Source organism: Heterodontus francisci, chromosome 1 (assembly GCF_036365525.1).
Source record: "Heterodontus francisci isolate sHetFra1 chromosome 1, sHetFra1.hap1, whole genome shotgun sequence".
NCBI lineage: Eukaryota > Metazoa > Chordata > Chondrichthyes > Heterodontiformes > Heterodontidae > Heterodontus > Heterodontus francisci.
In genome coordinates, this window is record NC_090371.1 from 197,424,392 (window position 1) to 197,451,150 (window position 26,759).

Sequence of the window (26,759 nt, forward strand, 5' to 3'; positions counted from 1 at the left end):
TGTTTGAAAGTGTTGATTGAGGGATAAATGTTAGCCAGAACACCAGGTCTCCCTCAAATAGTGCCACGGGATCTTTTATATTCACTTAAACAAACAGAAGGGTTTAACTTATCATCCAATAGGCAAGAACCCTAACAATGCAATGTTCCTTCATTACTGTACTGAAGTGTAAACCTAGATTATGTGTTCAAGTCCCTAAAGTTGGGCTTGAACCAATAATCTCCTGATTCCAAAGCAAGAATTGTACCACTGAACCAACTGACACCTCTTAAGTTATTTGGCAGCTCATTCCTAATGGCAACTTGATTAGGCAGTGAGCCCAGGAGCTAGTATGAAGTTTTATCTTCATGAGTTTATTCTGAACAATATTAATAGTTTTAAAAATTTGAATTTACCGTTGTACACAAAGTCTATATTTGACTTTCAATTAAATATGGAATTTGCTACAGAAAGGGTATAGATTATTTAGTGTGATAAATTATGAAAAACATGTGGCACTTTAGCATCCATTCAAGTGATATAATATTTCAAATCAATATTCATTATTATCATTCAGCCTTAAAGCAGTTGGTTTGATAAGAATGTTGCTATGTCTGAAAATTTTAAGCACTCTTGGATATCCTTTCTCAGAATAAACATTAATCTTTTGAACACTAATTTTTGTGTAATGTTTCAGTTGAATTAGTTTGGATTATATAATAAAGTGTAGTATTGCAAAATTATCAAGAACTCTAGGAAGAAAGATAACTGTCCTAACACAATGAATGTTTTATTGTAAATATTTTCTCAACTGATTGGCCAGTAAGGAACTTTTGAAAAATGTTTTTACAATTCATTGTGGACTGCAGAGGATGAAATTCATTGCACACTATGGGCGGAATCTTTCCAGTCCCACAGAGACGGGCTTGAAGGCAGGACCAGGATAAATTTCAGCAATGTAAGCATCGGGTCAGTGGGCCAACATGTTTCCGCCTCTGGGTGATTTCCGAAAGGTGGGTTATCACCATCAGAGGCTACTGTCCCTCCAACTGCTCATATCCTAAGAGCATAGATTTCACCCTAGATTAGCAGAATTATCTATAGTGTATAGTGGGACATCATATTAATTTAGCAAGTTACAATTTTGTTGGTTGGAAGAATGACATGAGCACTGGGCAGGTAATAACTGAGCTTCCTGAATAAGGTTAAGTATGCAACCAGTCATGCAGCCTATTATTACTGCTTGAGAATGACTTTCTCTGGATCATAGTTCACTACACAACATGTTTTCAGTTCTTCATCTAGCATACAAATGATTTGATTGTTTAGACTGACAAGAGTTTGTGCTATTTTTCTAAGGTTGGAACAGAGTGTTGTGTTTAGCTTTATTAACACAATGTTGGCCAACTGAACAATTAGTTGAGTAACAATGTTTGCAATAAAGTGCATTAGTTAATTTAAATATCCTGAGCATTATCTTCTGTAGGAAATTACTTTCAGTGCAATAATTGCAGCACATTGGCAGCAATATCTTGATCCTCGTTTTTACACTAGGGATCGGATTTAAAGTGAGTTTCTTGAGTTCAGAGTCCATACTAATGCTATTATTGCTGCATTTTTTCGCCATGGGAGCAGCTGTCTTTAATAATTGGACAGGTTGCAGTTGCAGAGCCAGACAGAGTTTCATAGTTTATATATAGCATGATCTCCAATCATAATACTAAGGACACTAAAACTGGTTGCATGTCATCTGAGCATGGTACCAATATGAATGTGGTATAGAACTGAAAAGATAACGAAAGAGTACTATGAATTAAAATCATGAGCCTGAAAACGTGCAGGCTGCGATCCCAGCAGTTATATTGCAGTCGTGTCTACTAGTGCCCTCCAATACTGGCCACGTTGAAGTTTACAAGATCATTGGTAGGACACTCCATTATTATGGGCCTGGTAGGCACTCGCGCTGCTATGGGTATATCTCATGTATTCACCTATCCCATGCTGCCAAAAACTCCCAATGGCCAGCCAGATCCCCTCCCCCCATACCTCCAATGAGACCCCATTTACAGTCCCTTTCAGCCTCTTGTGTAAGGGAAACAATACCAAAACATCTAAAACTTTATTTCAATAGCCTGTATATTTGAGGGTCCAGGCCAATTCAGCAGCTTGGATGACCCCCACCCCCGCACATCCCCCTCCGCCACCTGAACCCTAGCTGTTCCAAGTGGGGCTCACTTGCACTGTTCTGGCAGCTGGTATGCCTCAGCTAACTTGGCAACCCACCTCCAGAAAACACCCAAGTTCCAATGGGCAAGAAAATGGGATGGAGTCTGCCTCTGGCCCCATGCGCTTTGATTTTGACTGGTCTTTTAAGGTGCGGAGGGAGGTTACTCTCTTCTAAGACCAAGCAGGATTTCCCAACTTAGTTTGGAATTTAATATATCCGGGTTGGGCATTTTCCGAGCAATTCTGCCAGAATTATGACAGGAGTCCAGCTGAATTACTGAGGAAATTCGGCCCTTTTTCACTAATGCAGTTTTATACTGCTCCATATGAGCAAAGTAGGAACAGTAATTTTTCTGTTCATTGTTAGGTGGGAGGAAAGAAACATGATTTACAAAATTTTGAAAAGGTCTTTCAGTCTCCCAATTTTGTACTCACAAAATTGTGCAAAATTTGGAATAATTCTGTTCAGATCCGAGAAACAAGTTTTATAATGCATGATATGATTTGCAGCTTTGTTTTTATATTGTTACGTATGTCATTCATAGTGATTTGAAATTTTGTAGTCAAAATGCAACTGCATATATGTTATATTTTGACAATACTGAATAATTATTGAAGTAAAATAGAGTGAAAATACTTTGAAAACTTCAGTTATTTTTTGGCCTATTCTATGCCAGAATACAGAGACATTACTTGATCCACCATGGCACTTACTTGGACAAAGTTAAGCAACATAGGAAATGAGTCTCAGCTGCTGAGATCTCTGAGTGGATCTGGTTACAGATATCCTGGGACCCAGATTTGCCTAGGCCCTTAAATTTAGTTGAAATTCAATTTGAATTTGAGTTTCTAATTATTAAAGGTTACTTCAACTTTCAGTTAGATCTTTACATACAAACATACGAATTAAGAGCAGGAGTAGGCCAAACGGCCCTTCGAGCCTGCTCCGCCATTCAATAAATTCATGGCTGAACTGATTACTCCACATTTCCACCTATCCCCGATAACCTTCCAACCCCTTGCTTATCAAGAATCTATTTACCTCTGCCTTAAAAATATTCAAAGACTCTGCTTCCACCGCCTTTTGAGGAAGAGAATTCCAAAGACTCACGACCCTCTGAGAGAAAAAAAATTCTCCTCATCTCTGTCTTAAATGGGCGACCCCTTATTTTTAAACAGTGACCCCTAGTTGTAGATTCTCCCACAAAGGGAAACATCCTTTCCACATCCACCCTGTCAAGACCCCTCAGGATCTTGTATGTTTCAATCAAGTCGCCTCTTACTGTTCTAAATTCCAGCAGATACAAGCCTAGCCTATCCAATCTTTCCGGATAAGACATCCCATCCATTCCAGATATTGGTCTAGTTAACCTTCTCGGTACTGCCTTCAACGCATTTACATCCTTCCTTAAATAAGGAGACCAGTACTGTACACAGTACTCCAGATGTGGTCTCACCAATGCCCTGTATAGCTGAAGCATAACCTCCCTACTTTTGTATTCAATTCCCTTCGCGATAAACGTTAACATTCTATTAGCTTTCCTAATTATGTGCTGTACCTGCATACTAACATTTTGTGATTCATGGACTAGGACACCAGATCCCTCTGCATCTCAGAGCTTTGCAATCTCTCACCATTTAGATAATATGCTTCTTTTTTATTCTTCCTGCCGAAGTGGACAATTTCACACTTTCCTACATTATACTCCATTTGCCAGGTCTTTGCCCACTCACGTAACCTATCTATATCCCTTTGTAGCCCCCTTATGTCCTCTTCACAAGTTACTTTCCTGCCTATCTTTGTGACATCAGCAAATTTAGCAACCATACCTACGGTCCCTTCATCTAAGTCATTTATATAAATTGTAAAAAGTTGAGACCGCAGCACACATCCCTGTGGCACACCACTCGTTACAGCTTGCTAACCAGAAAATGACCCATTTATGCCTACTCTCTGTTTCCTGGTCATAGAGAGATACAGAACCGAAACAGGCCCTTCGGCCCACCGAGTCCTTGCCGACCATCAACCACCCATTTATACTAATCCTATATTAATCCCATTATCCCTCTCACATCCCCACCTTCCCTCAATTCTCCTACCACCTATCTACACTAGGGGCATATTTTTTTTTTTACAGTGGCCAATTTACCTATCAACCCACAAGTCTTTGGCATGTGGGAGGAAACCGGAGCACCCGGAGGAAACCCACGCGGTCACAGGGAGAACTTGTAAACTCCACACAGGCAGTACCCAGAACTGAGGCTGCGGTGCTAGCCACTGCGCTACTGTGTCACCCTGTTGATTGTAATTTTCTTGAGATCCTCCCTCCCTTCCATTTCCTGACTTATAGCTAGTACTGGAATGTTACTTGTATCCTCAATAGTAAAGACCGATGCAAAATATCTGTTCAAGTCATCTGCCATCTCCTTATTATCCATTATTAATTTTCCAGACTCCCTTTCTATAGGACCAACGCTCACTTTGGTAACTCTTTTTTAAACATTTATAGAAACTCTTACTATCTGTCTTTATATTTCTAGCTAACTTTCTCTCATACTCTAATTTTACCTACCTGATCAGTCTTTTAGTTATTCTTTGCTGTTTTTTATATTCTGTCCAATCTTCTGACCTGCCTCACATCTTTGTGCAATTATAGACTATTTCTTTAGTTTGATACTACCTTTAACTGTTTTAGTTAACCACGGATGGTAGGTCCCACCCTTGGAATATTTATTTCTCGTTGAAATCTTTTAATGGCGTATCTAATTTTTTTTTTTACTTAGCTGCCCTATTTTGAGATAAAGAATCGCCAGAAAGAGAGAAAGCAGTGGGTAATAATTAGGGCACTGATGTTTGGCTGGGGAGTTGTTCTGGGTGGAGTGCTCCCAGGGATCAGTGTTATTTGCAGTTGTCCGTGCACCTTCATACTGCTGACAGTCTCTGAGAGCTATTGTATTGGTTCCCATATTTATCCTAGTTTAATTTGCAAAAGTACTGTAAAATATGTAATCTACTACATTTTATTGAACAGTTTATCTCTGTTTAAATGATTGTTCAGTTTCAATCTTTCCCTTTCTCATAGTGCAAACTGGAATATCAAGCATGTGTTTCAGGCAAGCAGATCTCAGTCAAATGTGAAGGACGGTGCCCTTGCTCCTCAGATAAACCATCAATTGAAGGAAAAGATGAAAAAAAAGGTATGTGTCAATATTTTACTGGCTTTTCAAATAGACTTTTTGCAGAATGAGTGTTGTATTCCCCAGTTTAATGAAGATTTTGGAGTATAAGGATGAAGAATGACATCTCCATATTTTTCTTATTTCCTGTATGCTGGAAATACAGCACATGTGCATGTTAGTTGTAACACATTTAAGTGTTGATTTTTAAAAAGATTTTACTATTTCAGTCAATTTGTTTCAGAATTGTTTCAGTACTAAAGATACTTGAAAGAACACTTCTTCACTTAAAAACTAAAAAAGTAAGAACTTACGTTTAAAGCAAGACAGTCTAGAATCAAATATATTTCCTACTCTTATTCTGTTGCTGTTAAATGTTGCTTGATTAGTCAAGGACCATTTCCACATTCCTGTACTTCCAGCAGGGAGCAGCACTGATAGGAAGCACATCAAGGTCACCGAGTCTGTGATTTTTCATCCGATAATCTTAATGAGTAGAAAATAACAGGCAGTGCACTTGCAATGCATTACCTGCAATTCATTGATTGCAAGCAGTGCTCCCTATTGGAACACGTGATTGCAGAATCAGTCCTCAAATCTAATGTGGCTACTGCAGTTTGTAGCCCAAGTGATTGTGTTAAAAATTGCCATGACACAATACTTCAATTTCAGTCAAAAACAAGAGAAAGTATTGAAGTAAGTGGAAACATATTTATAGCTTGTCCGTTCCCCACTTAAAATGGTGGTCTTTGTGTTTATTGCTGAACTCAGTAGTGTTTGTTATAATTGTTACCGTGTCCTATTCCATGCTAGCTAGATTATGTTTTCTTAGCTGAATTTTTCACTTCATGTTTTTATATTATGATTGCTGTAAGTATGAAAGTATGTGGAAGTTGTTTGTAGATATAAAATACTATGGGGGGAAGCATTCTCTGATGTTTGTGATGATGGTGATACGTATATTTATTAACTTAGTGGGTGGCAAAGTAATTAGCAACACCACTGAAGAAAATGGAAATTCTATCCTTCAGCTATTGATTTTAACATTCTATTTGTAGATAGAGGCCAGAACCAAAAAAATGTAATCTCCCCAGTACTGCTAAAATCTCTAGATGCAAGTCTGCCACTTCCAATTGCAGCAGAACAAATTTGACAGGGACACTGTATTGAAGAGTTTCCAAAACCAGTATTGTGGAAGTTTACGTTATTGTTTAAGTTCCAGAATCAAATGATGGTTGTGAATGATATAACAGTGTTTTTAGCTATAGATGGATTATGAGACCATGCCCCAGTCAACTTGAGCAAAAATGGTAGCATGAAAATATACCATAAAGCATTTGGGGGCTAAAGTTCCACAGCACTTCAACCTCATTTCCCTCAGCATACCAAGCCCCAACCTTTGACTGGATCTGTGTTGTAAGATCATGAACATGGAAAATTCCAGCTTCAGGAAGTCTCTCCCCCTCGACATCACTGGCCTGATTTGGAGTAGGCAGAGGTTCTTCACGTAAGCATGGCCACAGGAAAATCCTGTACAATTCTGGAGTGTAGAAGTCCAGGTGGTGTTTGTAGTCACACTGGAGTACAAGGGGGCCCACTGGAATGGCTGAGTAATTTCTGCCCCGGAATCTATTGCTATAACCATGGTTAAAAGATTTGTGTTGGTATAGTCATGAAATATGGCATTATCCACATTTAAAGTTGTGGAATTGCTACAGGAATGACATGCACATTTTTTTTTTTTACATATTTTGTGCATTTTTGATGATTGACCTAAGCCATTAATGCAAGGTATATGCTATTCAGTGCATTTAATATGAGCGGTGCATCCTTTGTTATATCTGTAAACCTGGAGCTCTGTGTTCCCATACAGACATGCCAGACATCTTCTGTGAACCTTGTTGTAACAATTATGATTCTGATGATGGCTGCTCCTTTAAACTGCTGCAGACCTTTAAACCCAGCAGCAGGAAGCTATTTCCTACCTCCCAATAGGTAAATTCCCAGTCACAGGTGTTTCTGATAACAGATGCTTGCCTAAAATATTATAATGAGGCTGACCCCAGAAAGTGGAGTCAGCACTTTTAGAGTTGAATTTTCATTTGTGCGTCCCGATATCACCACTACGAGGAAATGCAGGTCAGAAACACACACATGCCAGCGTCAGGACTCAAGAGGGTGACTTTTGAGGAGGCAGCCAATTAAGTGCTGTTTCCCCCCACAACCATGACCACCCACCCCAACAACCAGGCTCTTCAAAAATGGCCCCAAGGTGGGACCAAGCTGGCAAACTAGCATGGAAAATTGCTGGCCCGTCTGCTTCCAATCCCACCTCCACGCTAAAGCCTGGCTACCCGACCCGAACCCAACTCGACCTGACTACATGTGTCAGGTTTGGGTCGAGTCATGTCTTTATTCCAAGTCCAACATTCAGGCTCGGGTCGGGCTGGATAGTGCTGCTTCTGAGAACTCACGGGATCAGGCTCACCCTTGATTCCCCACAACTCCATCTGCAGGAATAGCCTGCTGCTGGAACGGATGAACAGGATCACAAGTATTACCATTTGGACGAGGTAGAGCATAATAACATGTTAGATGTCATTAAATTTATTGCAATATTCGTGTCGGGTCGGGTACGAAAACAAATTAAAGGATTCTGGCCTGGGTCGGGTTCAGGTTGGCTGTGGTCGGGTCGGGTTTCAATTTTATACCTGAGCAGGCCTTTACTCCACACCCGTTTAAAATTTGGCCCATGATGTCAGGCAGGCATAAATTATACTCCACGTCACTCACTCAGCTTGTGCCGATCAGCAAATCGTCAACGTGAGGTTTGGTATACTTGACTCCAGGTGGTGTCTTATTGTGCTTATAACTGGGAGGCCCCTTTTATTTGTCTCATGGCAAGGTCTATGGATGGCAAAAAGCAGCAGACCTTAATATTGTGGAAACCTTCACAGGAACATATGCAACACATTCTGATCTCAAGCCATCAAAATATTTGACTCACCATCCTAATGACCATGGTATTAGGGTGTGCTTCATTTTAATAATCTTTTTACTGCTCTTATTCAAGGCTGACTCAAGGGGATAAATGAACCAGACCTGAAGAGGTTAAGTTCAGTCTCTGAGCAGCTATCCATGCAGTCTTAAAATAATGGTGCAACATCAGTTGGCAGAAATTTGGCACCTGCTGTTTGGAAGGAACCAGTAGGATAGAAGTTTAAAGCATTTGACAGCCGTTAACAGATCCATCTTTATCTGGACCTGATCTGAAGATCTAGCTCGAGGAGACAATATGTTTTTGCTACTGCCTCCTTCATTGCAAGTCTCCATGGGCAGTATTCCAATAACGTGTCAAGGTAGATGCTCTTTGAGCTATTATGTGTAATATATATTCAATATGTACACACATGCAGTTGAATAAAGGCAAGTGTAACCTGATCAGCTAAGGTGTAAACATATCTCCCTTTCAGGATTCCTCTGATCCTTCTCTCTTTCCCTAGAACAGCAAATGTAGTGATATTCTGAGCAGCATATCATGGTCAGATCTGCAGCACTACTGCATTAGCTAGCACTGAACAAACAACACAGAACTGGCAGATAAAATTTCAATAACAAATAGGAAAATGTACTGTGGTTAAAAAAATTCAAGAGGTCTACAAAATATGTGCCACAGGTAGCTAAATAAATTTGCCTCAATGAAATGTAACACTTTCTTCAAGTCTAGAATCCCAAAATAGCTGACTGGGTATTTGAATAGGCATTTGAAGCACTTTCCTGGCATTACAACCACGTTATGAACAAAGTAGATGGTTTAAATTAATTTGCTGTTTTTAATGAAGGTAATACATGTAATATGAATTTTTATATTACTCTTCTGGCACTAGCTTATTGTGTCATGAAATGCAATACAATTTGGGCAATCAGCATACCTAAGATCTGCCCAATAATGGGCAGCACTCAGTGGGTACCTGTAGAATTGGTTTCTATTATATTATTGGGTTTTTCTGTTTATATGTGGTTTTTCTTTGTCCCATTTCTTCCTGTCTATTAACTAGTGATGTTGTGATGTCTTTATTGTGACAAGGGACAAGCAGAAACTCTCTGAGGATTAGTGAAACAAAAACAACTGGGCCAATCAATAAACAGTAATAGACAGTTTAGCTGACGGGGATGAAATGGAGCAAAACAGGAGAGGAAAGTGGGAAAAATGAGAAGTTAGAACTGGAGTGGGATGATCCAGCTGATGTGAGTTCAGGTATGGGGAAGGATGAAGCAAAGAGTAAGGAAAACGATTGGGGATGAACTTTGATGAACCACCTTCCTGTTTTTTCATTTCACCTAAATAAGATCATAATCGAGCATATCTGTTTTAAAAATTGGAGATAAAAAGTCAATGAAAGTGTTTCTCATAGCACAGATTCAGGTTCAGCTGGAGCAAGAGAAAAACAACTGTAACAAACTCCTTTTCTCAGAAATTGGGTCTCACATTTCTGCGTAATAGTAAATAAAATTGCACAGGCCTTTGTCAGGCATTTAGAAACCTTTCACTTATTGAACAGTGAACTAGGTTATTTACTTGCAGAATTGAAAATAATCTGAGCTCCCTTATATGTTATTTAAATACTGCATTGGTAAATCATATTTTTCAGAATTTCATAATGGGTTTACATTTTAGGCAGTTGCAGATAGATATAATTTTCAGATCTCTTGGTCTCAGTGTATGTATTTAACATTTCCCCGTTTCTTCAGTTCCTTCATCCTTACTGACTTTGAGCTCAGTGTCAATTGTCAACAAATTAATATTTGGTTAAAATAATTACTTATGTCTTTTATTGGCGATAAAGATCTTAAATTCTTTTACTGAAAGCTATGCTGCACAGCTGTTAAAGCACGGATTCCTCATTTTAAAAAAATACTGTGTAAAACTAATGGAAAAAATTGAACCTTTTAAGTAAGGAGTGTAAACATGCAAATTCAGTTGGGTGTGAAGTGATGCATTGAGAATGTAAACTAATCTCTCTCTGACAGATTATCAGAGCAAACAAAATCAGTGACCTTGCAGTTTACTGAAAGGAAAAGGTGAAAAAATGTCATATTGTTTGGAGACCAAAAGTGATGTGTCAGGGGAGAGGTAGAAATAATCTCAGTATCATTGCTAAGCTTTGAAAATAACATTTATTTTACAGGAGTATTGATACTGCAGTCTCCAGCGCCTCAACATAATAACACTTTCTTGCAAGATTTCTGGAATGGAGAGTAAAAATTTCTGCAATGTACAATCAAACTGGGAATCCTAGAGAACCATGTCTAGCTAAACATTTTGGTGTCAAATTTACATTGTTGTAAGATGTAAATCAGAAAATTGTATCAAAAGGGTATGGCCTATAAATTTGGCCACACAGTGCTCGTTTTTCAGGCACTAGCTAACCTACTAAGCCCCCAATGTGGTGTGTAGGAATTGGGTGCACATTTCTGGCAGTGCATTGCCTACTCCTGAAACAGGTGTTGGGTTGGTTTGCATTTGCAAATTAGGGGCCGAACACTTGTTTGAAACCCACACTGCGAAATTGGCACCAGCCCCAGCTGCACTCAGGAAAACCATGCCTTGGGACCACCTGTCACCAGCAAGGTAATTTTTGAAATACATTTAGCTGAATGTGGCATCAAAAAGACCAGGAGCAGACCTCCCAACTCCACATTTAACGAATGTGAGCAGCCACTCCTTCTCCTGGTTATCACTACTCTTTTACCCAACTCCACAGGCTTTGTTTTCCCCCACCCAGCCTTCAGTTACCGGATCATAAATGGCTCTGTGCCAGCTGGTTGTTTGTGCTATGCTGGCTTGATGGAAATGAGGTCTAGCGGCCAATATTGGTTTGACGCAGGCCTCACTATTCAGACATAGGGATTGTTACTCCCCCCCCTTCCCCTCAGAATAGATGGAAGCCTATGTTAGATTTTTGATATACAGGGGAGTCGAGGGATATGGAGGACAGACAGGAAACTGGAGTTGAGATCACAACCAGATCACCCATGATCTTATCAAATGGTGGATTAGGCTCGAAGGGTTGAATGGCCTACTCTGCTCCTAAGTCCTATGTTCCTCTGAACACTGAGCCCCTGCGTGCCCTAAAATGGGCGTGCTCAAATTTCTCCCCCTATGTATCTGACCATTCACAGTTAAATAAGAAGAAAAAATGGTCACTCTTGAACCATTACTGGATGCATAAGACCAACAATGTTGAAATTATCCTCTGATATTTTATTTCCCTTACCTTCATTATGAGAGAGTGCCTTGCATCCTGTTTGCCAACAACAAATGGAATCTTATTGTGTGGAAGAGTGGGAAAGAGGATTTGCAAACTATTAACCTCCATGAAGCTAAAATTATATATCACAAGTTCATTTAGTTTTAATCTCCCTGTTTGCAGCAACAAAGCATTGGGCTTCATTACAGCTAACAACCTGCAAATTAAATGAATATGATTTTCTCTGTACCAAGGAGGAATTTAAATAAAAAGTGGGGGGAGATTGTATCTGTGAATGAGAAACAATTGGGCACCTATTAATTGCTCACAATGGGTGGGAGAGGGTCAGGAGGGTATGGTTAAAGGCATGAATATGAGGACACAGTCCCAACTCACAGGGCATACACTCTCTGGCTTTTTTTATCGCAGTGGATATCGAGGTATCTGAATGTCCCACGATGGAGAGGTGGGGCACTTCATTAACATATTTAGATCAGGCTCCCAAAGTGTAATGGGGAGCCCCGTTTGAGTTTTACAACTGTTGTGCAGGTTTCCCAGGGGTCAGGAACCCTGGCAGTAAAACAAAGACAGAAGCTGCCAGCTCCACAAAGGTGCCTTTTTTAGCACACCTTGTGGGCCAGGAGAAGCAGAGATACTCCCCCTGCCCCTCACGGAAACCTTTGACTTCCGTTGCGCAGATCGCAGCCTCTCTCTACCCTGCTGTGATCAACAATCTCTCCATCCAGCACTAATAGCTGACCTTACCCCACTGCCACGATGGGTCTTCTTCCTTTCCTCCCTCCGCCTCCAATTTTCAAGCACTGCTCCACTGAATGTTTGGGACTGTACATAAGGGTTCCCAGCTGCAGCCTCCTACCACTAGTTTACTGTTTTTTCCTCCTGGCCACCATTAAAATTTTAAGCTGACAGCCAGCTTGTTGATGTTTGACAATAAAAATCAATTGGAGGTTGTCAGTGTCAATGAATCAGTTTCGTTGGAGGGTGGGGCTAAAGGCCATCAGAACCACTCAATTAGATTAGATTTTTTTTGCCTGTTCTGGTTGTGTGTGAATTTGAGCAAAAAGGTTTTACTACGACCAGATGAGAAAGGGGTCTACAGGCTCCCTCTCAGCCTTTTCCTGGTTTGACCGTAACAGGGTTTAATTTTTAAAACACCGTGTTTTAGCTTCCCCTCCGTGAATCCTTATTCACTGCTTTCCAATTGTAATGGCAAAGAAATCAATCAGACAGGTTTTCTTAGATTTAAACAAGAAAGGTGTAAAGTCTTTGGCTGCAGTTAAATCTTGCCGTCCCATTGGGGCCCAGTGCACTCTTTCAAACTTGTTTCAGTGGTTTTCTTTCTTGGCTTAATTTCTTCCGTGGGTCCTGTCTTTGCATGAGAGGGAGAGAGAGAGGCCTTCACAGAATCACAGAATAATACAGTGCAGAAGAGGCCCTTCAGCCCATCGAGTCTGCACCGATGCATTAAAGACACCTGACCTGTCCACCTAATCCCATTTGCCAGCACTTGGCTCATAGCCTTGAATGTTATGATGTGCCAAGTGCTCATCCAGGTACTTTTTAAAGGATGTGAGGCAACCTGCCTCTACCACCCTCCCAGGCAGGGCATTCCAGACCATCACCACCCTCTGGGTAAAAAAAGTTCTTCCTCAAATCCCCCTTAAACCTCCCACTCCTCACCTTAAACTTGTGACCCCTCGTAACTGACCCTTCAACTAAGGGGAACAGCTGCTCCCTATCCACCCTGTCCATGCCCCTCATAATCTTGTACACCTCGATCAGGTCACTCCTCAGTCTTCTCTGCTCCAGCGAAAACAACCCAAGCCTATCCAACCTCTCTTCATAGCTTTAATGTTCCATCCCAGGCAACATCCTGGTGAATCGCCTCTGCACCCCTTCCAATGCAATCACATCCCTCCTATAATGTGGCGACCAGAATTACACACAGTACTCCAGCTGTGGTCTTACCAAAGTTCTGTACAACTCCAACATGACCTCCCTGCTTTTGTAATCTATGCCTCGATTGATAAGGGCAAGTGTCCCATAAGCCTTTTTCACCACCTTATTAACCTGCCCTTCTGCCTTCAAAGATCTATGGACAAACACGCCAAGGTCCCTTTGTTCCTCTGAACTTCCCAGTGTCAGGCCATTCATTGAATACTTCCGTGTCACATTCCTCCTTCCAAAGTGTATCACCTCACACTTTTCAGCGTTAAATTCCATCTGCCACTTTTCTCCCCATTTGACCATCCCGTCTATATCTTCCTGTAACCTAAGACACTCCACCTCACTGTTAACCACTCAGCCAATGTTTGTGTCATCCGCGAACTTACTGATCCTACCCCCCACATAGCCATCTATGTTGTTTATATAAATGACAAACAATAGGGGACCCAGCACAGATCCCTGTGGTACGCCACTGGGCACTGTCTTCCAGTCACTAAAACAGCCATCTGTCATCACTCTCTGTCTCCTACAGCTAAGCCAATTTTGAATCCACCTTATCAAGTTACCTTATATCCCATGTGCATTTGCCTTCCCTTTTGTCTTCAAATTGCAGTCTGACCCAAACTGCTCTATGATCACAATTCAAACCAAATCTGAACCAGCAGGCCAGACATGTGACTAGCTCCCCACCTGTATTTTTTGTGGATTCTTTCAATCTCAGTAGACATCCTCAGTAAGGGGTCTAGATTGCTATCTTTCACAAACTCAATGTCTTTTGATCAAAACCATTTGGTTAATTGAATCAGGGAGTAGTTCCATTGTCTTCTCCAGGCAACTGACTCTTAGAACACAAATGTTTCCAGCCACTGTACTTTTAGAATGCAGGTACTGCCATGTTTTCAGTCCAGTAAGAGTTTGAAATTAATGTTCCATATGATGAAATTAATATGCCTCAATCTTGGCAGGTATGGTTTTGCTCACAGTTTTAAGATGAACTGGTGACATTTTGAGAGTCATTAAGAAGTATTTATTTAGTGTTTCTCCCCAAATAAATTATATATAAATAACAAACAAGCTGCTCAAATGTAACTTTTAAAACTATTTTTTTAAGATTAGTGGACAGTTCCATAAGGTGAATCCATTGACTGATTTTATTTGTTGCTGACGTTAGACTTGCAAAATTTCCAGAGTTTGAAAATAAAACAGGGTGTTGGATTGCTGTAATGAGTTTTGCTTAATTCTGATGAGATTGCCATATTTAGAATTTTCTTACAGTGCACAACTGTGATGTGTGTTGCAAACGTCTGCGCTGTTTTCTGAGAGTGCAGTGCTTGGTTATGTTCTTTGATAGCTGTTTTCTATTTGATTGCAAACCCATAGGGGAAATTCTTTTGTTACCATGCAATGATGGGGGGTCGATTAGCTCAGTTGGCTAGACAGCTAGAGTGTGCTGCAGAAAGACACTAACAGCATGGGTTCAGTTCCCATACCAGCTGTGGTAGTTCATGGAGGCCTGTCTACTCGCCTTGCCCCATGCTTGAGGATTGGTGATCCTCAAGCTATACTTCACCAGCTGTCTCTCTCATTAGCCTGATAAACACCCAAAAGAATGGTATGAATGATTAATAGCAGTATATTTGATTGCAAATCCAAAACCGATGATAGATCACCTGAGAGTACCACATTCAGTTCGCTGTCCCTGTTCCTCCAAACCATGTTGTTGTTCACCATTTTTTATTAATGATTGCAGCATTTTTTTGTCCCCAATAAAAGAAAATCAACTATTTTGGCAAGATCAAAGCTGTTTGTAGATCCTTGTTCTGCACAAATCGGCTGCAGTGTTTGTCAACAGTGACTACACTTCACCAGTACTTCATTGACAGTTAAGTGCTTTGCAATATCCTGAGGTCATGAAATGTACTGGATAAAATGTAAGTTATTTGTATTTTCTTTTTCTATGTCCACGGAGTCATCAACAATGGCTGAGTGCCTGGCTGGGTGCAACTCCATAAGCACTCAAGAAGCTAGACACCATCCAGAACAAAACAACCCACTTGATTGGCACCCCATCCATTACCTTAAACATTTCCTCCCTCCACCACCGGTGCACAGTGGCAGCGGAGTATACCATCTACAGATGTACTGCAGCAACTCACCGAGGCTCCTTCAACAGCACCTTCCAAACCCACGACCGCTACCACCTAGAAGAACAAGGGCAGCAGACGCATGGGAACACTAGCAAGTTCCCCTCCAAGTCACAGATCACCACCCTGCCTTGGAACTATATCACCATTCCTTCACTGTCGCTCGATCAAAATCCTGGAACTCCCTCCCGAACAGCACTGTTGGTGTTCCTACACCAGTTGGACTGTGCCAGTTCAAGAAGGTGGCTCACCAGCACCTTCTCAAGGGCAATTAGGGATGGCCAACAAATGCTGGCCTTGCCAGCGATGCTGCCATCCCATGAATGAATAAGAAATCCATTTCTAGACTCGTCTTAAGAATTTAAGATCAGTAATTGTTTAAAAAGAGTATTCTTTTAGTAAACTACCATTTATTTGGGTGGGATCCTTCATCAGATCTCGATTCTATAATTTTGTTTTGATCCTGTAGTTACTTAAAAGTAAAAATAACTTGCATGCTACAGTTGTACATAATGTTGGTAGGCCGCATTTGGACTACTGTGTGCAGTTCTGGTCGCCGCACTACAGGAAAGATGTGATTAAGCTAGAGAGAGTGCAGAAAAGATTCACAAGGATGTTGCCTGGTTTGGAGGGCTTGAGTTATAAAGAGAGATTGGATAGGATGGGTCTGTTTTCCCTGGAGCGAAGGAGGCTGAGAGGGGACATGATAGAGGTATATAAAATTATGAGAGGCATAGATAGGGTAGATAGCCAGAATTTGTTTCCCATGGTAGGGATGACTAAAACTAGAGGGCATAGATTTAAGGTGAGAGGGAGGAGGTTTAAAGGGGCTCAAAGGGGTAAATGTTTCACACAAAGAATAGTGGGTATCTGGAATGAGCTGCCTGAGGAAGTGGTGGAGGCAGGAACAGTAGTGACATTAAAGAGGCATCTGGGCAGGTACTTGAATGAGCAAGGCATAGAGGGATATGGAATTAATGCAGGCAGGTGGGATTAGTATAGATAGGCATTATGGTCGGCATGGACGCGGTGGGCCGAAGGGCCTGTTTCTATGCTGTACGAATCTATGACTCTATGAGTCACTTCAGCATACCCTCAATTGGAGTTATGAGGACAGGGGCAGATTTGTACTTCCTGTTATGGCCAGGTGATAAGGGGTGTGAGTTCCCTTCCAACTGTTCTCAACAATGTTTTTGTTGTATGATTGCCTTTAGGAGTGATGTCCCTTTAAGATCTTAGTATGCTAATGAGCCTAGTACCAGGATGCAGTCATATGACTCAAAGCCAGAGTCACTCTGCAACTGTAACACATAGAATAAGGTTCTGTAAACCTGTTTTGAGATCCTCAGAAAACTGGACACCACGCATCTCATTGATGTTGCCTCAGACAACATAAAGAATTCATTACATGGTGGCAGCAGTGGTGGGAGGAAAAAAAGTCTACGTTGAAGACCACAGGTAAAACAGCTCTGAAAATGACATTTCCTGCAGCCAAAAGAGAGAAAATTCAAGAGAAATACTGGCTCAAACAGTAGAAAGAAAAAGGAACTTACCTCCAGCTGTTGAAGACTGAACACAGAATGACAGGGTGCAAGTAAATCGGGTGAATCATTGTGACAATGGTTGAGAGATCTCCGTTTAAAAAAAATTGCTTTGAAGTGCTTAGAAAGTTGCTTCCTTTTTACATAGGCTCCATTTAAAAATAAAGGGGAAGACCCAACTCCTCTCCCAGGCTGATCCAGATCGGCGCCATCACAGGAGGCATCTGATTGCAAAAGCGCGGGGAAACCCCGATCACTGCAGAATCTCCCTTCACATAGCCAAAGTTTTAAAAACTCATTAAATCACTCGAGCATGAAGAAGAGCTTCCATTCATGCAACCACAGCTATAAAAATACCAGTAAACCATTCAAAGGTGAAGAACATAAACAAACTCCCGCAAAAAAGCTATTGAACTGCCTATTGAACAACTGTGTAAACAGTCAAGTTTAAGTGCTACAAAAAATCTCTAGCAAAAAAAGCAATTGAACTCCCTATTGAACAGCTGTGTAAGCAGACAGGCTAATGTGCTGCAAACAAGATAAACACAGAGCACTGTCAAACACCTGCTTCTCTCAATCCAAGCAGTTAATCTAAATAACAGCGAGTTTCGAAAAGGGTAAATAGTGCAGGGTCTTAGAACAAGTCTTAAAGCATTTCTGACAATGGGCCGCAGTTTACGGGCAAACCTTTCAGGGTTATGTGCATCAGATAGGGTATAAACTGTGTGATGTCCTCACCACATGACCCTAGATCTAATTGTCTTGCCGAGCGAATGGTTTGCACAGTCAAAGCAATTATCCTGAAGTGTAGGACAATAAAACAAGATTTTTGTGTTGCCATGCTCTGTCACAGAGCTACATCTATGGATATGGGCTTACCATCTCCAGCAGAGATCATGTTTGGCAGACAAGTGCAAACGACTCTGCCAAGCCATCATCTGTCCAAATTCTCCAAGATGCAGGAGACACTGCTCGAGAAACACGGGAGAATGAAGATGATGCATGACCGACACACAGAGACGGAACTACCTCAGCTATATGTAGGACAAAAGGTCAGGATCATACACCCCACAATGAGAACATGGTTACCCGCAGAGATAGCCAAAGTATGTAGTGAGCCTAGGTCCTACGAGATTACAATATCTAGCGGAGCGGTGTTGAGAAGGAACTGAAGCCAAATAAGAGAAGTGCGCAATACTCCAATTGCACACAGCGGACTCTAAAGAACACATTCTGACAATCAGGGTCTAACAGAACAACAGGACAACAACCAACACGTTGACAACATGCCTACAAACTCAAAACAGCCAAGGGTGAAATCCACATCCTCAGAAGGTTATATCATAACCAGATCTGGAAGAATTGTCAAACTACCAAAATGATATATGGACGTTTAAGATTCTGTACTTGTAAATTTCACAATCTCCATCCCTGTGTAACTAGTTTTGATGTATAATTTTATGTACTTGTAACATATGGAACTTACTTTATGAAAGAAATTGCATATTGTATGATTGCCCTTAAGAGTGATGTCCTTTTAAGATCTTAAGAGCTAAGTACCAGGATCATGTGACTCGAAGCCAGAGTAAGTCTGTAGCTGTAACACTTAGAGTGAGGTTCTGTAAATAGTTTGCTCTGTACTATACATAATAGTTTAGCTGTAATAGACCTCTTTGAGATCTTCAGCAAACTGGACTCTACGCATCTCATTGATGTTGCCTCAGACAACATAAAGAACTCATTAAGTTTGTTACTAGAATTTTTACTCCTTTGTGTTTTATTTGTCAAATAAATAGATAGTGACAGGTTTTCTTGTAGATTTTAAACAGAAGGTTAACTATTTATTGAACAATATTCATTCCTGAAATGGTGGCAACTGCATCCACGCACACACACACACACACAAGGATAGATAGATCATGAAGAAAAGAATAAGTGGTTTGAAGTGAGGTAGGCGTTCGGGGTTCATGGCAAACCTGTTAAATTCTCTTGGAGGACAGTTTCTCTTTTAAAGTTACAGGCCTGGGTTGTTTGCAGATTTTCTGGTGGTTGAGACTTCAATCTGGAGACTGTGTTCACTTTCAGTTCTCTGCTGCACAAAATTGAAGGGTAGAATTCGCAGTAGGGCTCCTTCTTTGTTTTTTGCTGGATCTTACAGCTCTCAGCTAGATAGGCTTTTGTGATGTTGTGATCTCTCTCTCTCTCTCCTGTGTGTTACTTTTTAAGGTAAAAATATCTCACATGTTGCCTGTGTTAGGAGATGCAGGACCCCTTCCCTGTGGTGACCAAAAATGGACCAGGATGTGGCGACTTCACATCATCTTTGTTTCAGAAGAACTCATTCATAGAGTCATTTACAGCACAGTCCATGCCCGCTCTCCATGGTGCAACACAGTCAGTCACTCCCCACCTCGATCCCCAGAGCCCTGCAATTCTATATCTTTAAGGCAATCATCCAACTTCCTCTTGAAGTCATTGATCATCTCCACTTTCCCCACTCTTGTGCACAGCAAGTTCTAGGTCATTACCACCTGCTGCATAAAAAAGCGCTTCCTCATATTCCCCCTGCATCTTTTGCCCAAAACTTTCAATCTGTGTCCCCCAGTCCTTGTACCATTTGTTAATGGGAACAGTTTTTTCATATCAAACTTATCTAAGTCTGTCAAAATCTTACACACTTCTATTAAATCTCCCCTCAATCTCCTTTGCACTAAGAAGAACTAACCTTGTAACTAAAATCCTCTATGCTTAGAGCCATTCTGGTATATCTCCTCTGTACCCTCTCAAGGATCCTCACATCCTTCCTAAAATGTGGTGACCAGAACTTGGTGCAGTACTCCAGTTCGGGAATATCTCTTGATGGGTTCAGGATGGGTGTAATTGACACCTCATACATTGAAATATTACCTTTTTATGCTTAAGAGACAGTAATACAGTTTGAATATATAGGGCCAGGTTGTCTGACCTTCAGTGGCCATTTTGCAGCACATTGTCCACTTTTTTAAAGGAAAAGTCAATTTTTATAACTCTTCAGCTTGGGTTCTGCATTTTCATCGCTGTACTTCTTGTGAGCGTGACACTGCACATTTTGTCTTGTGAATGTAGAATGCATTGCCTCGGGAATTAATTTACAGAATTACAGAATTGCTGCAGTGCAGAAGGAACACCGGCTCTCCGAATGAGCAATTCACCTAATGCCATTCCCCTGCCTTCTCCCCGTAACCCTGCATATTCTTCCTTTTCAGATAACAGTCTATTTCCCTTTTGAAGGTCTCGATTGAACCTGCCTCTATCACATTCTCAGGCAGCGCATTCTAGATCCTAACCATTCTCTGCATGAAAAAGATGTTCCTCATGTCGCTTTTGGTTTTTTTGCCAATCACCTTAAATCTGTGCCCTCTTGTTCTCTCTCCTTTCACAAGTTTCTCCCAATCCACTCTGCCCAGACCCCTCATGATCTTGAATACCTCTATCAAATCTCTTCTCAGCCATCTCTTCTCTAAGGAAAACAGTCCTAACTTCTCCAATCTATCCAAGAGAAGTTCCTCATCCGTTGAACCATTCTCATGAATCTTTTCTGTACTCTCTGCAGTGCCTTCGCATGTTTCCCAAAGTGCGGCGCCCAGAACTGGATCCAGTACTCCAACTTAGGCCGAAGTAGTGTCTTATAAAAGTTAAACATAACCTCCTTGCTATTGTATTCTATGCCCCTAATAATGAAGCCCAGGATACATTATGTTGTATTAACCGCTTGCTCAACCTGCCCTGCCACTTTCAATGACTTATGCACATATACACCCAGGTCCCTCTGCTCCTGCACCCCCTTTAGAATTGTATCCTCTATGCTATTTTGACTCTCCATGTTCTTCCTACCAAAATGAATCGCTTCATATTTCTCTGCATTGATCTTCATGTGCCACTTGTCCGCTCATTTCACAAACTTGTCTATGTCCTTTTGAAGTTCTACATTATCCTCCTCACAGTTCACAATAGTTCCAAGTTCCGTATCATCCACAAATTTTGAAATTGTGCCCTGTACACCAAGGTCTAGGTCATTAATATATATCAGCAAAAGCAAGGGACCCATCACGAACCCCTGGGGAACTCGACTACAAACCTTCCTCCAACCCGAAGAGCATCCATTAACCACTCAGCAGGTCTGGCAGCATCTGTGGAGAGAGAAGCAGAGTTAACGTTTCAGATCAGTGACCCTTCATCAGAACTTGCAGATATTAGAAATGTAAAAGGTTTTAAGCAGGTAAAGCGGGGATGGGGCAAGAGATGATGAAAGAGAAGGTGTGGATAGGACAAGGTCACAGAGAATAACTGACCAGTAGGTCATGGAGCAAAGGCAAACGGTATGTTAATGGTGTGCTGAAAAGACAAAGCATTAGTACAGAGAGGGTGTTAATGGACAGAAAACTGAGCAGCCTGGCCCCAAGCACAAACATGAAAAAAACAATGGGTAGGCACAGTAGAAACAAACTAAAATAAAATAAACACACAAAAAAAGAAAAAAATAAATAAAAATAAGAAGGGGAGCCTGTCATGCTCTGAAATTATTGAACTCAATGTTCAGTCTAGCAGGCTGTAGCGTGCCTAATCGGTAAATGAGGTGCTGTTCCTGGAGCTTGCGTTAATGTTCACTGGAACACTTCAGCAAGCCCAGGACAGAGATGTGGGCATGAGAGCAGGGGGGAGTATTGAAATGGCCAGCAACAGGAAGCTCGGGGTCATGCTTTCAGAGTGAGCGGAGGGGTTCTGCAATGCGGTCACCCAGTCTGCGTTTGGTCTCCCCAATGTAGAGGAGTCCACATTGTGAGCAGCGAATACAGTATACTAAATTGAAAGGAGTACAAGTAAATTGCTGCTTCACCTGAAAGGAGAGTTTGGGGCCTTGGATAGTGAGAAGAGATTACACCTCCTGCGATTGCAGGGGAAGGGGACGAGGTGGTGGGCGTGTTGTGGACGGAACAATCCCTTCGGAATGCTGACAGGGGAAGGGAGGGGAAGATGGGTTTGGTAGTGGCATCACCCTGGATGTGGTGGACATGGCGGAGGATGATCCTTTGGATGTGGAGGCTGATGGGGTGGAAAGTGAGGACAAGGGGAACCCTGTCGCGGTTCTGGGAGGGAGGGGAAGGGGTGAGGGTAGAGGTGCGGGAAATGGGCCGGACACAGTTGAGGGCCCTATCAACCACAGTGGTGGGGAATCCTCAGTTGAGGAAAAAGGAAGGCATATCAGAAGTGCTGTCATGGAAGGTAGCATCATCAGAGCAGATGTGTTGGAGACAGAGAAACTGGGAGAATGGAATGGAGTCCTTACAGGAGGCAGGGTATGAAGAAGTGTAGTCGAGGTAGCTGTGGGAGTCGGTGGGCTAGTAATGAATATTAGTAGACAGCCTATCCCCCGAGATGGAGACAGAGAAGTTGAGGAAGGGAAGGGTCAGAGATGGACCATATAAGGTGAGAGAAGAGTGGGAATTGGAAGCAAAGTTGATAAAGTTTTCCAGTTCCAGGCAAGAGCAGGAAATGGCACCGATACAGTCATCATTGTACCGAAAAAGAATAGGGGGAGGGGGCCTGAGGAGGACTGGAACAAGGAATGTTCGACATATCCCACAAATAGAAAGGCATAACTAGGACCCATGCAGGTACCCATAGCAACACCTTTTACTTCAAGAAAGTGAGCAGAGTTGAAGGAGAAGTTGTTCAATGTGAGAACAAGTTCAGCCAGGTAGAGGAGGGTGGTGGCGGATGGGGACTGGTTGGGACTCTGTTCAAGGAAGAAGCGGAGAGCCCTCAAACCATCCTGGTGGGGGATGGAGGTGTAGAGAGATTGGACGTCCATAGTGAAGAGGAGGCGGTTGGGGCCAGGAAACTGGAAATTGTCACAATGGTGTAGGGCATCAGGAGAGTCACGGATGTAGGTGGGAAGAGACTGGACCAGGGGAGAAAAAATAGAGTCAAGATAGGAAGAAATAGGTTCAGTGGGGCAGGAACAGGCTGACTATGAGGTTGGAAGCTGTAGAGGGAAGATCTCCAGAGGAGATGAGGTTAGTGACAGTCCTGTGGACAGACGGTTGATGTTCGGTGGTGCGGTCATGGTGCAGGGGGAAGTAGGAAGAAGTGTCTGAGAGTTGGCGCTGTGCCTCTGCAAGATAGAGGTCGTTACGCCAGACAACAACAGTACCACCCTTGTGTGCAGGCCTGATGACAATGTTGGGGTTAGACCTGAGAGAACGGAGTGCGACAAGTTCAGAGGGGGACAGGTTAGAGTGAGTGAGGGTGGCAGAGAAATTGAGATGGCCGATGTCTCGCCGACAGTTTTCAATGAAAAGATCAAGGGCAGGTAAGAGGCCAGAGGGAGTGGTCCAGGTAAAGGGAGAATGCTGGAGGCGGGTGAATGGGTCCGCTGGTCAGGGGGAAGACTCCTGGTCAAAGAAGTGAGCCCGGAGGTGGAGGCGATGGAAGAAGAGCTCAACGTCATGCTGAGCGTGAAATTCATTGAGGTGGGGGTGTAAGGGGATAAAACTGAGACCTTTGCTGAGTACAGAACATTCATCGTAAAAGAGGGGAAGGTCAGAGGCTATAGTGAATACACGGCAAGGGGTCAGATCAGAAGGGGTGGGGTCAGAGGGAAGTGAAGGGGAAGAACGATCTGAAGGGGCATTAGTCCCCATCAGCTGCTGGAGCTTGCGTTCCTTAACACCTGAAAGGAAGAAAAAAAGTTTTTGTTAATGCGTCGGATAAGACGAAGGATGAAATGAAACTGCGGAGTAAACAACTTTGAGATAAGGTGAAGCGGTGCTTCTGGCGAGAGAGGTCCAGTGTGCACATGTGGCGGCGCAGAGCACTGAATGTGGATCTCGGTGCGGCGTGAACAGCAATCCGAGGAACGTTGTATTTCTCGGAGATACTTGTAATCCTGGGTGGATTCAAAGCATATTGGGTGAAACTGCAATTGGAATCCACGTGGAATAAGTCGGAGCCGGAGACAGTCACTGACGAAGGAGATGTGGTTGTGAAAACCCCTTCCTCCCAGAACCGCAACAGGGTTGCCCTTGTCCTCTCCACCCCATCAGTCTCCACATCCAAAGGATCATCCTCCGCCATTTCCGCCACCTCCAGCATGATGCCACTACCAAACGCATCTTCTCCTCCCTTCTCCTGTCAGCATTCCAAAGGGATCGTTTCCTCCATGACACCCTATTCCACTCCTCCATTATCCCCACCACCTCGTCCCCTTCCCACAGCACCTTCCCCGCAATCGCTGGAGGTGTAATACCTGTACATTTACCTCCTCTCTTCTCACTATCCCAGGCCCCAAACACTCCTTTTAGGTGAAGCAACAATTTACTTGTACTTCTTTCAATTTAGTACACTGTATTCGTGGCTTACAATGTGGTCTTCTCGACATTGGGGAGACCAAACGCAGACTGGGTGACCGCTTTGCAGAACACCTCCGCTTAGTCCGAAAGCATGATCCCCGAGCTTCCGGTTGCTGGCCATTTCAACACACCCCCTGCTCTCATGCTCTCATCTCTGTCCTGGGATTGCTGCAGTGTTCCAGTGAACATCAATGCAAGCTCGAGGAATAGCATCTCATTTACCGATTAGGCACGCAACAGTCTGATGGACTGAACATTGAGTTCAATAATTTCAGAGCATGACGGGCCCCCCTTTTTATTTTTATTTTTAGTTATTTTTTTCTTGTTTCTTTTTCTTTTTTGTGCTTATTTTATTTTAGTTTGTTTAGTTTGTTTCTACTGTACTTTCCCACTTTTTTTTCATTTTCATGCTTGGGCCAGGCTGCTCAGTTTTCTGTCCATTAACACTCTCTCTGTACTCATGTTTTGTCTTTCAGCACACCATTAACATACCATTTGCCTTTGCTCCTTGACCTTCAGGTCAGTTATTCTCTGTGACCTTGTCCTATCAACACCTCTTTTGTTATCTCTTGCCCCACCCCTGCTTTACTTGCTTGAAACCTTTTACATTTCTAATATCTGCCAGTCCTGATGAAGCATCAGCGATCTGAAACGTTAACTCTGCTTCTCTCTTCACAGATGCTGCCAGACCTGCTGAGTATTTCCAGCATTTCTTGTTTGTGTTTCAGATTTCCAGCATCTGAAGTATTTTGCTTTTATCCATTAACCACTACTCACTGTTTGCTGTCACTCAGCTGATTTCATATCCATGTTTCTACTGGCCCATTTATTCCATGAGCAATAACTTTGCTCACAAGTCTGTTGTGCGGCATTGTATCAGATGCCTTTTGGAAGTCCATATAAACCACATCAAAAGCATTGCTCTTATAAACCTTCTCTGTTACCTCTTCAAAAAAACTCCAGCAAGTCAGTTAAACATGATTTTCCCTGAACAAAAAGTACTGGTTTTCCTTAATTAACCTGCATTTGTCCATGTGACCATTAATTTGATCCCAAATTATTGCTTCTCGAAGTTTCCCCAGGGTTAAACTGACTGACCTGTAGTCCCTGGGCTTATCTTCACACTATTTTTGAACAAGGGTGTAACATTTGCAATTCTCCAGTCACTGGCGGCACCTCTGAGTCTAAGGAAGAATGGAAAATTATGGTCAGTGCCTTCACAATTTCTATTCTGACTTCCCTCAGCATCCTTGGATGCATTTTTAAAAAATTCATTCATGGGATGTGGGTGCCGCTGGCCAGGCCAGCATTTATTGCCCATCCCTAATTACCCTTGAGACGGTGGTAGTGAGCTGCCTTCTTGAACTGCTGCAGTCCATTTGGGGTAGGTATACCCACAGTGCTGTTAGGAAGGGAGTTCCAGGGTTTTGACCCAGCGACAGCGAACGAACGGCAATATAGTTCCAAGTCAGGATGGTGTGTGACTTGGAGGCGAACTTGCAGGTGGTGGTGTTCCCATGTATTTGCTTCCCTTGTCCTTCTAGTTGGTAGAGGTGGCGGGTTTGAAAGGTGCTGTCTAAGGAGCCTTGGTGCATTGCTGCAGTGCATCTTGTAGATGGTACACACTGCTGCCACTGTGCGTCTGTGGTGGAGGGACTGAATGTTTGTAGATGGGGTGTCAATCAAGCGGGCTGCTTTGTTCTGGATGGGTCGAGCTTCTTGAGTGTTGTTGGAGCTGCACCCATCCAGGCAAGTGGAGAGTATTCCATCACACTCCTGACTTGTGCCTTGTAGATGCTGGACAGGCTTTGGGGAGTCAGGAGATGAGTTACTCGCCTCAGGATTCCTGCTCTTGTAGCCACGGTATTTATATGGCTACTCCAGTTCAGTTTCTGGTCAATGGTAGTCCGTAGGATGTTGATAGTGGGGGATTCAGCGATGGTAATGCCGTTAAATGTCAAGAGGAGATGGTTAGATTCTCTCTTGTTGGAGATGGTCATTGCCTGGCACTTGTGTGGCGTGAATGTTACTTGCCACTTATCAGCCCAAGCTTGGATATTGTCCAGGTCTTGCTGCATTTCT

General features: G+C 42.4%; 1 protein-coding gene across 4 annotated transcripts in view; it reads left to right on the forward strand.

The window, feature by feature from the left end:
* spock3 (SPARC (osteonectin), cwcv and kazal like domains proteoglycan 3) overlaps positions 1–26,759 on the forward strand; it is a 687,897-nt gene that overhangs the window by 449,054 nt on the left and 212,084 nt on the right. For all 4 annotated transcript variants that reach the window (XM_068039972.1, XM_068039987.1, XM_068039980.1 and 1 more), the window contains exon 6: positions 5,289–5,403. In XM_068039972.1, the coding sequence (XP_067896073.1) occupies positions 5,289–5,403 (115 nt within the window). The remainder of the gene's footprint in view (positions 1–5,288; positions 5,404–26,759) is intronic.